Source organism: Phyllostomus hastatus, unplaced genomic scaffold (genome assembly GCF_019186645.2).
Source record: "Phyllostomus hastatus isolate PE091 unplaced genomic scaffold, TTU_PhHast_1.1 phas_contig_150, whole genome shotgun sequence".
Classification (NCBI taxonomy): domain Eukaryota; kingdom Metazoa; phylum Chordata; class Mammalia; order Chiroptera; family Phyllostomidae; genus Phyllostomus; species Phyllostomus hastatus.
In genome coordinates this window covers 5,648,737-5,661,793 of record NW_025333611.1, presented here as the reverse complement: position 1 = coordinate 5,661,793, position 13,057 = coordinate 5,648,737, and the positions used below count along the sequence as shown (strand labels likewise).

Here is a 13,057-nt window from a genome sequence, read left to right as displayed (position 1 = left end):
GCCAGGGGCTCAGACCCAGGGCCGTGCCCTGCAAAGCTCTCCCCTTCCCTGAGCCGTGCTGCCTCCGTGCGAAGCTCCGGGGGGTGGCAGAGGACCCTCCTGAGCCCACATCCCCACCCCGGGGGGCCTGCGCTGCGAGGGCCGGCGGGGAGCTGGCCCCGGGTTCCGGGGGACCGAGCGAGCACAGAGAGTCGTAGGGTGCTTGGATTAGGGGGAGCAGGGAGGACGGGGCGCCTGTACCCCCCATCTCAGCATCAGTTCGGGTCCCTGACTCACTGCTGACTAGGGTTGGGGGAAGGTGGCGGGAGGAATGTGCCAGCCCCCTTGTTTCTAGAATTACTAAATTCTTGTTAGATCTTTAAATTTTATGTAAATTCTTCTCTTTTTTCCGTGGAAAGGTGGGGTATCATATTTTAATTAGTAGTGGTGTCAAAGGAGAGCTAGATTAATGATTGGAAATCCTGCTTTCCAGATGGTTTTCATTTTCACAGCAGGGCACCGGGGTATATATTTTTAATTTTTTTTAATTAAAATCATACCCAGTGTATTTTAGGGGCACTGAGCTCCACTCTTTGTGGCTCCAAGGATGCTGTATTTGGGGCTATGATTTTGTTATGGAGAAGCAAGTCCCTTGTCACTGAAATTAAAATTTTGCGGGTGAGGGAGGGGCAGGTGCTAGGAAGCACAGGGTCAGGGCTGGGGGGGTGAGAGCGGGAGGGTCATAGGTAGAGAAGGACAGGGAGGGGGTGTGGTGGGGCAGGGGGACCAGGTGCGTGTGCTCAGGACCAGACAGGGGAGAGGACAGTCACCCTTTGGCCATTTGGTGTCCTTGTTCAGTCAGGGCTCTGGGAGGTCAGCTCCGGACACCCCGATCCTGCACAGCATGGACGGCAGCGGGGGTCTCCTGCCCAGGACAGGGAATGCTGGGCCCTGACTGGGACTTCTGGGCTCCAGGGGGTTAGTTACCTTTCAGCCTGGCCACCTTGACTGAGGAAGGTGAAATCCTGAAGATCGCCCGCCTCCCTGCCCCTGGCCTTCAAGGGGCAAACGTGCAGAGGTGGGCGGGGCCGGGGCCTCTGCCGGCCCCCCAAGGCAAGGCGTGTGTGAGAGTGTGTGTGCCTGAGTGTGTGTGTGTGCCCGTGAGAACTCCTGTGCGTGTGTCTGTGCCCTTGTTTCGGAGATGACTGCTTCTCTGGAGCTATTTGTCTGCCCGTCTTTGGGGAATGGAGTCGAGGGGCTGGGAGAGGTGGGTGAGGAAGGGAGGGGACGCCCGCGTTAGTGTTCGGTCACAGCGACAGAACCCCCTTCTCCCTCTGGCTGGAGCCATCTTGGTTCCCAGTGGAGTCCAGAGAGGCTGGGGGGGTGGGGTGCAGAGGGAACAGGTGGGGACGGCTCCCCTCTCCCTGCCTGAGAGGCGGGGTGCTCTGCGGGGACCTGGCAGAGGCCTCTTCCGAGCCTGACTTGGCGGCGGGGTGGGGGAGTGCCCAGGGACATGGTGAAAAAGCCTGTCTCCTTCTGCTTCTGCCTCCCGAAGCCCAGCTCCTCGTGGAGACAGACACCTTCGGCAGTCAAGTCCGGATCAAGGGCAAGGAGACGGAGTTCTACCTGTGTATGAACCGGAAGGGCAAGCTCGTGGGGAAGGTGAGTGCCGGTCTGGGGTTCTGGGGAACTTGGGCGGGTGCCCTCCGGCAGCCCCGTGTGGCTGGGACAGCCGGCCCAGGGCCATGGCAGCCTTCAGTGGAAACCAGCCGGGGGGGGTGTGTGTGAGATTCCCACAGCAGTTCCCCCCCACCTTTTTTAAAAAATTTTATTTATTTATTTTTAGAGAGGGAAGGGAGGGAGAAAGAGAGAGAGAGAGAAACATCAATGTGCGGTTGCTGGGGGTCCTGGCCTGCAACCCAGGCATGTGCCCTGACTGGGAATCAAACCTGCGACACTTTGGTTCTAAGCCTGCGCTCAATCCACTGAGCTGCGCCAGCCAGGGCGCAATCCCTCCTTTTGCCCCTTTCTCCTCCGCCCACTCCCACAGCCTGCCAGGCCGAGTTACCCATGTTACTATTATCGTGACTGTGACTTGGGGAGAACGTGGGGCCCTGGGTCTCTCCTGGTGGATGTGGAACCCTAGCTGGTTGGGAGGGGTCCCCCGCCTGGAGGGGGGGGGTTCTGGGGCCCCCGGCCGCCGCCTGCGTGTACCTGATGTCTGGGAACAGGGAAGCAGCCGGCGGAGGGCTGGGCTGCGGCGTTGTTTTAACAATCGCCAGGCTCCGGAACTCAGCCGCCTCGTCAGCGCTGGGCCTCACGGTTCTAGCGTTTCAGGAAGATTTTATTACTTTGGAACGGGCAAGGGAGCGGCATGTAACAAATTAGGGCAGGGGTGGGGGTGCGGTCGGGTGGGCCCGTGTGCCAGGGGCTCCGAGCCTCCACCGAGGCCGCGTCTCAGGGGTCCCCGCTTTTTTCCCGAGTGTGCTTGTCTGTGAAGCTCGCACACGCGCTGCCTCTGGGACTTCCAGTGGGTGGTGTTGGTGGCAGTACCTCTGTTGGATCGTGCCTGTGTCCCCTTCTTTCTGCAGGGGTCCCCCCTCACTTCTGCACTAACTTGGGCATGGGGTGGGGGGGGGGTGGCAGGGCGGGGCTTCTGCCTGCTGGACAGGTGGAGCGGGTGTGGGGTGGAGTGTAGACCCAGATTCCCAGCAGGATGGTGTCTTTGGCTTGGGGGCAAGGCCCTGGCTCATTATTTACGTTTTTTACACCTCATTGGAGTGGGGGGGGCACATTACCCCAGCCTTGTTTAAGCCACGTTTTTGATTTCCTGCATCTCCCAACGCATTCCTCTTTCATCTGCCATACCCGAGTGGCTGGGGCAGTGTAACAGGCCGGGGACTGGAGCCCAGGTATTGCCGCCTACCGTGAATAATAACGGGGCTACTGGCCCCCGTTCATTGAGCACCTGCTTTCTGCCAGGCGCTCCCGCCTGGTCCCAGGAGGTTGGTACCTCCGCCATCCCCATTTCACAGATGCGAAAGCCGAGGCACAGCGGGCCCCAGGCACTCGCCCCAGGTCCCACCCTAGAGCTGGGCGGGATGCAAAACCCAGCTTGGCAGGCCAAGATTCCAGCGGCGCTGCCCACACCAACGACAGCTTCTCAAAGAGCAAACAAAATAATAGTAATCACGTCGCGCGGCTCGGGGACGGCGATGAGTGGTTTCAATTAGTGATTCACTTTCCGCGACCGGCGGCCCGGCCGGCGGCGGCGGGCGGCGGGCGCGGGGTCTGGGGCAGGGGCGGCGGCGGGTGGGCGCGGGTCCCCTGGCCTGGCCGGGAGTTTCCTGTGCCGCGCAGCCGCCCCGCGGTCCCGCGTCCGGCGCTTTGTTCTCCTGCCCGGCCCGGGCCGTCTCCCAGGCCCAACCTGCTCGCAGTTGTGCTCTGCCTTCTTCCCTGTTGGAAGCAGGGCCGCAGGGCAGCCTGCCGTGCCCGGTGCCTGCGCGCCCCTCCCTCCCGTCTGCGCGGTTCCCGGCATCTTGACCCCAGGGAGGGCCGTCGTGGGGTCAAAAGAGCAGCCCGGTCCCCTCGGGCCCTCCGCCGCCGCCGCCCGCCGCCCTCCGCCCGCCCGCCGGCTGGCCGCTGAGTCACCGCTTCCACAGGAGCCGGCTCCGATTTCCTGCCCCCTCGCCCTCTCTCCCGTCATTAATATTGGGGACGGTTCAGCTGGAGGCGAGGCGAGGCTCAGCGCCGTCCGGGGAGGACCACCCCCTCGCTGCAGCTCCCCCTCCCCCACCCTCACCCCCACCCCGCCCCGTTTTCCCCCTCCAGGCTTCCGTCTTCCGCTCAGGCCTCCGGACCTCGGAGGGCGCCCCCCAAATCCACCTGTCCCGACTTCGCCAGCAGCCGAGCCCCCTGTGGGTCTCTGCCCAACCCAGGGCCCCGCACTCTCTCTGGCTCCCGCAGTGGACGCTGGGGGCCCCAGGGTGCTGCTGTTCGGCCGCTCTGCTGTCACAGGCTCCCTGGACTCAGACACAAGCCGAGCCGCAGCCGCCTGGCACTGCCCAGCTGCAGTCCCTGGAGGTGCTGTCCACGCTGTGCCCTCTGCCGGGACTGCCCTTCCCTCGCCCCTCTGCCCTGTGCCCTGGCTCATCCTTTCACACCCTCCTGCTCCTCTGACCCCCTCGGTCACCCACCCGGGGAGGTCAGAGGAGCCCCCACCCACCGGGGAGCCCCCAGCCCCTCACACAGCCCACCGCTGCAGGTCCGCCCACCTGGGTCGTCACTGTCTGTCCTCGGGCCTACCTTCCCCGTTGGGCTGATAATAGCTCATGGGGACCGATTCTCCATCCTTCTCTCTGCCTTCTGTCCACCTGCCCCAAAGCCTGCAAGGGCACCCAGGAAAGGAAGCACAGTTACTGTTTTCTGAGGCTCTTGACTCCTCCCCCGCAGCCAGCGTTGTGCACCTCAGGCCCCCCGGGCGTCCCAGCGCCCTGACCTCTCTGCACCCCAGCGTCCCCACCTGTGGAACGGGAACGAAAACGCTGGCACTCGCAGGCCCTTACTTGATCAGTGCTAGCCCCCTTCCCCTGGGAAACCGGATCGCGGAGTCTCTCCTCCACCTGTGGCCACCCTTGGCCTCGGCGGAGGCTCTGGCTCCTTGGGAATGGCTCAGTGGGACAGCTTTCTTGGGCGGTCTGGACCCTGGGGGCCAGCCGCGCCACGGAGGGGCACATTGCCGAACCCCCAGCAGATCCTTTCCAGGTCCTTCTGCCCCTTGGCTGTCGCCACTCCCCCCCGCTGCCTCGTGCCAGCCAAGTGCCACGGCCCTGTGCCGAGCCCCTCCCTCCCCGTCTGGACCCCACGACCGCCTGGCCCGGGAGGTACGCTTCCTTTGATTCCGAGTCGTTGAGCGCGGCCCACTACGTGCTAGGCAGTCCCCCGCCCCGGAGACTCAGCCCAGATGGGTTTTTCTCACCAGTGGGATCGCTGGTGAGGTCTTCTCTGGGGCAGCAGGCGGGGGCGGGTAGGGGGCTGCCCACCACCACGTCTTTGGGAAGGCTGCTTTGGCTGCGAGGGACTGAAACCCAACTCAAAATGCCTTAAGCCAACGAGGAAAAGTTGGCCCACGTAACTGAAAACGTCCAGAGGGTCGCTCTAGTTTCAAGTAAGACTGGCTCTGGGGGCCCGGATGATGTCATCAGGATTCAGTCTTCGAGTCACATGGAAGGAACAGGGTTCCAGTGTGGACAGACGGATGTTGGAGGGGGTTGGGGGGGGATGACCCAATTCTGGGTCCCCGGGGTTCTGGGAGGAGATAGTCACTCCTTCCCTAAGTCCTGTTCATCCTCTGCCGGGGCCAGCTGAGTCAGCGTGGCCGCAGGGGAGGGGCAGCCACAGGTGTTTTTACATCTCAGCAGGCCGCAGCAGGGTCACAGAGGTCATCAGGGGCGAGGGTCAAGCCCAGGTGAGGCCTGCCTTGGCGTCTTATCCCCCGAGTTCCCGAGGGGGCGAGGACATGTGACCACCACAGGTGGGCCCCATGGCTCCTGAGCCCTGGGGTGTTGAGCTCCCCAACCCTCTGAGTAAATCCAGACGCGTGTGAACCCATGTGCCAGGCCCCGTGCTGACCCTTCCGCATTCGAGAGTTTGCTTCACGCTGATGTGGGCGTGTGGGCCTGGGGAGGTGGGGTTTTGACAGGCAGTGCCCACGCTGCCATCCCGTCTCCTTGTGGGTGTGTCTGGGACTGGTCAGAGGAGACAGAAGTGAGCGGCCGTGGCAAATGCAGGTTCAAATCCTGGCTCTGCCATTGACAAGCTCCATAACCTTGGATAAGTCCCATTGCCTCTTTGAACGACTCTGTTTTCTTCTGCCAGGTAGAGTCTGCCTCTGTGAGTTAAAAGGATTAAATGAAATAAGGGATGCGCAGGTGCTGGCATGTGGTTGGCAGTTAATGAAGGCCGAATGAAAGAGCAGGGAGACCACGTGGGCAACGCACAGAGCGCCGGCCCTCTGCTGGCTCTGCCCCCTTCTCGGCACCTCCCCAGGAGGGGGTCCCCTAGCTCATGACTGTCTGGGGGCATTCGCAAGGGGTCCAGGAGGAGCCAGAGTCTGTTTTCTTTCCCGTGTGGCTCCCACCATTTCTATGTCAGAAGAACTCAAATCCGTTCAACCATAAAAGCTCTGGGCACCCCTGTCTTGGATTAAGGCCTGTGCTGAGCCATGAGACAACTGAGAAGCAGTCCCGACCTCCTGAGGCTCTTGGACTATTGAGGGGGCAGGCAGATGTGGAATTGCTTCTTTAGGGGGGGGGCTATGGGGGGGGTAGAAGGGGGTTCCAAGAGGGTCTAGAAGATGGAGTATATGAGCCCAGTAATGCTTGATACTTGAATGGAATATTGAAGAAAGAGGAGGAAGTAACTAGGGAGATAGGTAGCAGTCAAGGAAGGCTTCCGGGAAGAGGCAGTTGCTGAACTGAGCCTTGAAGGATGAAAGCAGTTTTCCAGGCAGGTATTTCAGGGTAGGGAAACATCATGGTGTGACCTTGGTTCCATTTGCTCTGACTGTTCCGTCGAGAGGGGCCAAGGGCCCTGGGCTCAGGTTGGATAGGCAGCTCCCATAATTATCCATGAGGTACCCAGAGCCCAGAGCCCACGCCCCTCTACCCCTTTGCACATATGCTCTGGCTTCCTTCCCTGCTCATCCCGCCAACTCCGTCCCCTGGGCCCTGCATGTGCCTCCCAGGCCCGCCCCCTGCCTGCCCTGCCACCTCCTCCTCGAAAGATCCCGTCCTCCAGACAATGTTTTCCTGCCCTGCCCGTCCCTTTCTGCAAAGTTCAGCACTTTGCAGAGCCCAGGCTTGCCCTCCGCTCAAAGGTGAACGTTCCTGGAAGCCCCAGCCTGTTTTCTACTTCAAACAAAAGGCTGGAACTTGCACCTCAGTCTCCGCGCACAGCCAGACCGCTGGGCTTCCAACTTGGCTGGGCATCTGTCCGTAGCGAGGAGTGGGCCCGGCCTAAATCTGGAGATGTTAGCTGGAAACTCCAGTGCTGCTAATTCAGGCCTCCCAGCTCCGCGTGTTTCCCACTCGTCCCCATCGAGCAATGCGGCTGTCTCGGGGCGGGTGGGTGTTGGGGGACTCAAAGCCTGCTGCCCCCCACCTTTGGTCCAGCTCAGGCCCAAGGAGGGGAGCCAGGCCCTCCCAACCACCTGGTCTTCAGCATTCATTCAGCAGTCCCTACTGTGTGCCGGGCTCATTTATGTCTTCAGCATTCACTCAGCAGTCCCTACTGTGTGCCGGGCTCATTTATGTCTTCAGCATTCATTCAGCAGTCCCTACTGTGCGCTGGGCTCATTTATGAGCGTCCTTCTGCACAAGGTTTCTAGGACCCGGGACGTCTCCTTGTCCCTGCTCGGTAAGGCGAAGAATCCGAGGTTTAGAGGGTGGGATGCACGGACCTGAGGTCACGCACGGAAGCTGTAGAGTTGACTCAGCTCCTGAGCCGAGTGCAGGTCGTGCTCCTGGCCCGGCAGAGCCCCCCGGAGTTTTCACGTGTCTGCGTGGGAGTCCCTGCAGCGAGGGCGCGGGCTTTGGGGTTGGGCCATGCTGCCGCGCTTACCCAGGGAGGCTCCTTCCTCCCTCACAGCAGATGCCGCAGTGCAGCCCATGAACTGTAGTGTTTACTGAACGTCATCCAGTGGCGTGTGAGCGGCAGTGGAGGAGCCGACTTCCTGTCAGGTTTTGGGCACACCTGTTAGCACTCCTTCCCATCACAAATGCTAGAACTCAATCTCAGCCGCTTCCAAGGACGTGGTACTGGCCCACGTGACAGTCAGGTGACTGCAGCTTCGGATGCAGCTGAAGGATGCGACCAGGACTTGGGTGTCTTATTCTTTTCCTCTTGGCTTTGCTCCCTCCGTGCTGGCTTTGTTGTCAAACAGGATTTCGCCTCGTGGTGGTGAAATGGCTTTGCCCTCCCTTTACTGCGGTGTCCGGGTGTAAGTCAGCCTGTTTGCAGGCGTTGTTGATACAGGGTCTCGGGGAACACCGATTGGATGGCTCAGGTCCCGTGTCCAGCCCTGCACCAGTCTCAGGAAATCATGTTTTGATTGGCTGCCTCTGGGTTTCTTGTTCTCGTAGAGTTGAGGTGGGAGCTCCTGGCTGCAGGGTGGAAAGTGGGGAAGGTTTGGATTCTTGAAGGATGCGGGGGCCCGATGTAAGAAGGCCACTTCAGCCCTGGCTGATGTAGCTCAGTGAATCGAGCGCGGGCTGTGAACCAAAGTGTCGCAGGTTCGATTCCCAGTCAGGGCACATGCCTGGGTCGAAGGCCACAGCCCCCAGCAACTGCACATTGATGTTTCTCTCTCTCTTTCTCCCTCCCTTCCTGCTCTAAAAAGAAATAAAAATTAAAAAAAAAAACAAACCTGGGGTACTTGAAAGGCTCTATACCTTTAAAAAAAAAAAAAAAAAAAAGAAGGGCACTTCACAGATCCAGGAAGTGAACTTGCTGAGGCCAGAGCTCGGGCCAGGCCTTCTCTCCTGTGCCGCCCCCAGGCCGTGGCCGCCCGCCCCTGCCCCCCTGCGCCCGCCCTGGCCCTCCTCACCTCCTTCTCCTCTCTCCTCCCGCAGCCTGACGGCACCAGTAAGGAGTGTGTGTTCATTGAGAAGGTCTTGGAGAACAACTACACGGCCCTGATGTCAGCCAAGTACTCCGGCTGGTACGTGGGCTTCACCAAGAAGGGGCGGCCGAGGAAGGGCCCCAAGACCCGGGAGAACCAGCAGGACGTGCACTTCATGAAGCGCTACCCCAAGGGGCAGACGGAGCTGCAGAAGCCGTTCAAGTACACCACGGTGACCAAGCGGTCCCGGCGGATCCGCCCCACGCACCCCGGCTAGGCGGCCGCCCCGGGCCCACGCTCACACTCCCCGAGAACTGCATCAGAGGAATATTTTTACATGAAAAATAAGGAAGAAGCTCTATTTTTGTACATTGTTTCCAAGAAGACAAAAACTGAACCAAAACTCTCGGGGGCGGGGGAACGGTAAGGACCTTATGGTTGACCCAAAACCCCCCTACGACAAAGACTCACTCGACGGGGAGACATCGTCAGCACCCAGGTGCGTGTCTCTCTCTCAGAACAGACAACGCTCAGCTCGTCCCCAGAGGAGGACTTGAATGAGGAAAACGACACTCTGAGAAACCAAAGTCCTTTTTCCCAAAGGTTCTGAAAACAAAAGAAAAACAAACAAAAAAAAAGGCAGAGAAAAGTAGTACCCCCCCACCCTCCAAGGAACTCCCCCTCTTTCCCAGTTTCCTGCCCCTGCCCCAGACTCCAACAAAAATCGCTCTCTGGTTTGCAGTCATTTATTTATTGTCCGCTGCAAGCTGTCCCGAGACACCGCGCAGGGAAGGCGTGCCCCTCGGAATTCTCGGCGCCTCGACCTCCGACGACAGAAGGCCTCGTCCAATCACGGCGACCCTGCCTCGCTCGCAGCCTGCAGGATGCTGCTATCGACCTTCCGTGACTCCCGTGACCTAGCACACCAATGATAAGGGAATATTTTAAAACCAGCTATATTATATATATTATATATATAAGCTATTTATTTCACCTCTCTGTATATTGCAGTTTCATGAACCAAGTATTACTGCCTCAACCATTAAAAACAATCGACAAATTATTTAAAAAAAAAAACAACCCACGAGGCATTGAGTGGTGGCCGGGGGCAGGGCGGCCCCTTTGTGTGTGGTTCTTCCTGGTCTTTGCGCTGAGAGCGGGGACCTTGCTCATTCATTCACTCACTCACTCACTCACTCACTCATTCATTCGACACCTGCTATGCTCCAGGTACCACGGATGCAGCCTTAAACGTAGCAGGTGGCAATCCCAGCCTGCAGAGAGATTACGTTCCAATGAGTCACTGATTTGACGATCGCTTCGGTTTTAAGATCACACACGTGTCCTCCCCGGCATCTCTTACGTGCCAAGGCTCTCGTCGAGGCACTGGAGGTTTATCAGACAACACGAGAAAAAAAAAATTCCCAGCCCACAGGGGACTTCACTTATAGCCGTTCACGGCTTCCTGGCTTCACTCGTTGATTGATGGAGTCACTTGTTCAGTGTCTATTTAGTAAGCCCTTCCTAAGTGCCAGGCACTCTTTCACGGACTGGGAGCTCACCAAAGACCCAGACAGACCAAAAGCAATCAGACTTCAGGGAGCTGGCCGGCTAGGGATTCCCGACCGAGTCCTTTGCAGAGTCCCCTCTGGCTTTTGCCAGGCGCAGGCTGGTGGTCCCCGGGTCCGTCTGGTGGCGGAAACCAGGGAGGTGGGGACCTGGCGGTGCTCTGCTCAGACCCTCGCAGGCTGGGGTCCGAGGAGTCTGTCTGGCCTCGCTGATGCCCCGCGCCCTTTCCTCCAGGTCTTCTCTTCCGGGGCTGCTCCAGAGTGTCAGGGAGAGAGACGGGGGGACAGGGGAGCTGGCCAGGCTGACTGAGGCAGAGGGAGCCTCCTGTGGGGTCCTACTGCTGTCACCTGCCTCCCTTGCAAACTCCCCTTGCCAAGACTGGCCAGAAGAGGTCCCTGTGAGGTCCTATGGAGAGAGAGGGGGCTGGGGGCCAGGGGTTAGAAGTGCCTTCTCTGCAGAGGGCCTCTGGCTGAGGGGGGGGGCGTGACCAGCTCCGAGCTGTGTGCCCTCAGCACCCCCACCCCCTAGGGCTCGGGCCAAGCCCGGCCGTTGCTTCTGCCCTGACTCTGCACTGAGAGTGTCTCTCTCTTTTCCTCCCCGGGCCTCGCCCCCCGTGTCTGGGGCTCCCTCTCCAGCCGGTCACAGCACATCCCCTTAGAGTTTCCAGGGCACAGTCTCCCTGTGGCCTCAGGATAACCCGTGAGAAGGGGACCATCATTATCCCAGTTTCACAGATGGGACTGAAACTCAGAAACGCGAAGTTGCTTTCGCAAGACCACGGAAGAAGAAAGTGATGGTTCCTGCATGCAAATGCTGTCCTCTCCAGGGTTCCAGTAGCTGCCACTCGGCCAGGGCCTACTGTGTGCCGGCTGCCTGCTTGGTGCTTCACACACACGACCCAGGCATCGACGAAACATCCCCGTGTGGGACTCAGGGACTCCTGACTCCCACGTCTGGCACAAAGACCAGGGGGCCACTTCTGTGGCCAGCCAGGTCCCTCTCAGAGCACCCTTCCCAAATTTGCTTCTCTGACCCAAAGCGGCAGAGGTCAGGGAGGAAAGGGCTGGGGTCTCCTGGTCTCAGACCCTCACCCTTCACCCCTGACCCCCACAGTGGCATGAACAGATGGGCTCAGAGTGACCTTTGAGTGCCTGACGCCTCAGCCAGCAGGTGCCTGAGCCTGAGACCCTTGGTGATGATAATAGTGAGTGTGGTGGTGGTTTACTGAGCACCTATTATGTGTTAGTTCCATTCACACTCTATTCCATTTAAACAACAGCCCTATGAGACGGGTGTGTGCTCTCTTTGGCCCTGGAAGTGTCAGAGCAGTGCAGTAAGTGACCTGCCCCAAACAATTCACGTGAGAAAATCGTGGGTCCAGGATTCCATCAATCGTTCATTCATTCAACGATAAATATGCGCTGAGCTCACTCTGTGCCAGATGCTGTTCTGGGGGCTGCAGCCACAGCAGCGACCTGAGCAGAGCCCCTGCCCTCGTGGACGGACCTTCTCCCGGGGAGGAGCGACAATAAACCAAAGAGTTATAAGCTATGATGTCGGGCTGCAGTCAATCAATCGTAAGGAAAAAATGAACTAGGGTGAAGGGGTGGAGGGGAGTGGGCGGTCTCCTCCCTCCACCTCCCTGCATCTTCATCCCTTTAGACTGGAGAGGTAGCAGCGGACACCCATGTTAATGACAGGGCCCTTAGAGGACCAATGACCAGTGACGATAGTGATAACGACCAGACCGTGGCAGGGGTGGGGGGGTGGGGGCAATGTGGCAAAAGGAGGTGCGTCAGGGCCCTTCCGGGGAGCACAAAGACCAGGGGGCCACTTCTGTGGCCAGCCAGGTCCCTCTCAGCACCCTTCCCAAATTTGCTTCCCTGACCCAAAGCGGCAAAGGTCAGGGAGGAAAGGGCTGGGGTCTCCTGGTCTCAGACCCTCACCCTCTGCCCCCCACCCCCACAGCGGTGTTGCCCTGTGAGCACGGGCCAGAAATGCGTGGAGGCTGGCTCTTGCCCTAGTGTTTCAAGGGGCTGGCGGACCAGAACGGGGGACAGGCCTCTGCACCAGGGAGAGACGTGGGTTTGGATGGGCGGGGAGGCGGGACAACCGGGAAAGGCTGTGTCTGGGGTGTTCCTGCCAAGCAGGTGAGCTCTGGGGAGAGGGGGTCCGAACAAGCCCAGGCTGCGTGCAGGAGGCGAGGGCGGCACCCTCCGCGCTGCTGCCGGCCCAGCTGGAGCCTAACAAGGCCGGCCTGGGATGCCCCGGGCTGGAGAGCCCCATAAACGGGCAGAGCCCCCCTCTGCATCGGGCCGCAGGATTGGGGCTTCCAGAGAAACAATGGTGAATTAGGTGTTAAAGATGTGAAGGCCGCTCCCCAAACAGGCAATTAGGTAGTGAGTCTGTTACAGACATTAGGCGGGAGTTGGGGACCAGATGGCGGCAAGGCTCACTCCGAGCCGTCCTGTCCCGAGCCGCCTGGCCTCCTGGCTGCGGTTCCCAGCGCTGGCAAGGAGGGGAGGCGGCAGGTAGCCCGATGTGTGGCCCCCTGCAGTGCGGGCCAGTAATTAATCAGGCATTCCTCCCCTCCCTCGGGTGGCCTCGCGACCTAATTAGCACTTGCTAGAATTTCTGCCCAGCTTCTCCTCCGCTTGCTTGCTTGCTTGCTTGCTTGCTTGCGGAGGGAGCAACTCTGTCCATGCTCCAGCCTCACCAGCTGACCACTCTGCAGCTGCAGGTCCTATGTCACCCTCTGGGGCCGGGCAGAGGTGCTGGCTGATTTTTAAGAGTGTCGGAGACTTAAGTCTCACTTGCCCACCTGCCCCATGCGGGGCTAACTATCATCTGGTGAGCGCTGGCTTTGTGCGGGCAGATTACCAGGTTCTC

General features: G+C 59.8%; 1 protein-coding gene across 1 annotated transcript in view; it reads left to right on the top strand.

Annotated features, from left to right (window-relative positions):
- The window catches only part of FGF18 (fibroblast growth factor 18), a 32,063-nt gene extending 22,478 nt beyond the window's left edge, over nucleotides 1-9,585 (top strand). The window contains exons 4-5 of the mRNA XM_045826857.1: nucleotides 1,535-1,641; nucleotides 8,610-9,585. Of these exons, the coding sequence (XP_045682813.1) occupies nucleotides 1,535-1,641; nucleotides 8,610-8,876 (374 nt within the window). The 3' untranslated portion in view covers nucleotides 8,877-9,585. The remainder of the gene's footprint in view (nucleotides 1-1,534; nucleotides 1,642-8,609) is intronic.
- Nucleotides 9,586-13,057: the final 3,472 nt, after the last annotated feature.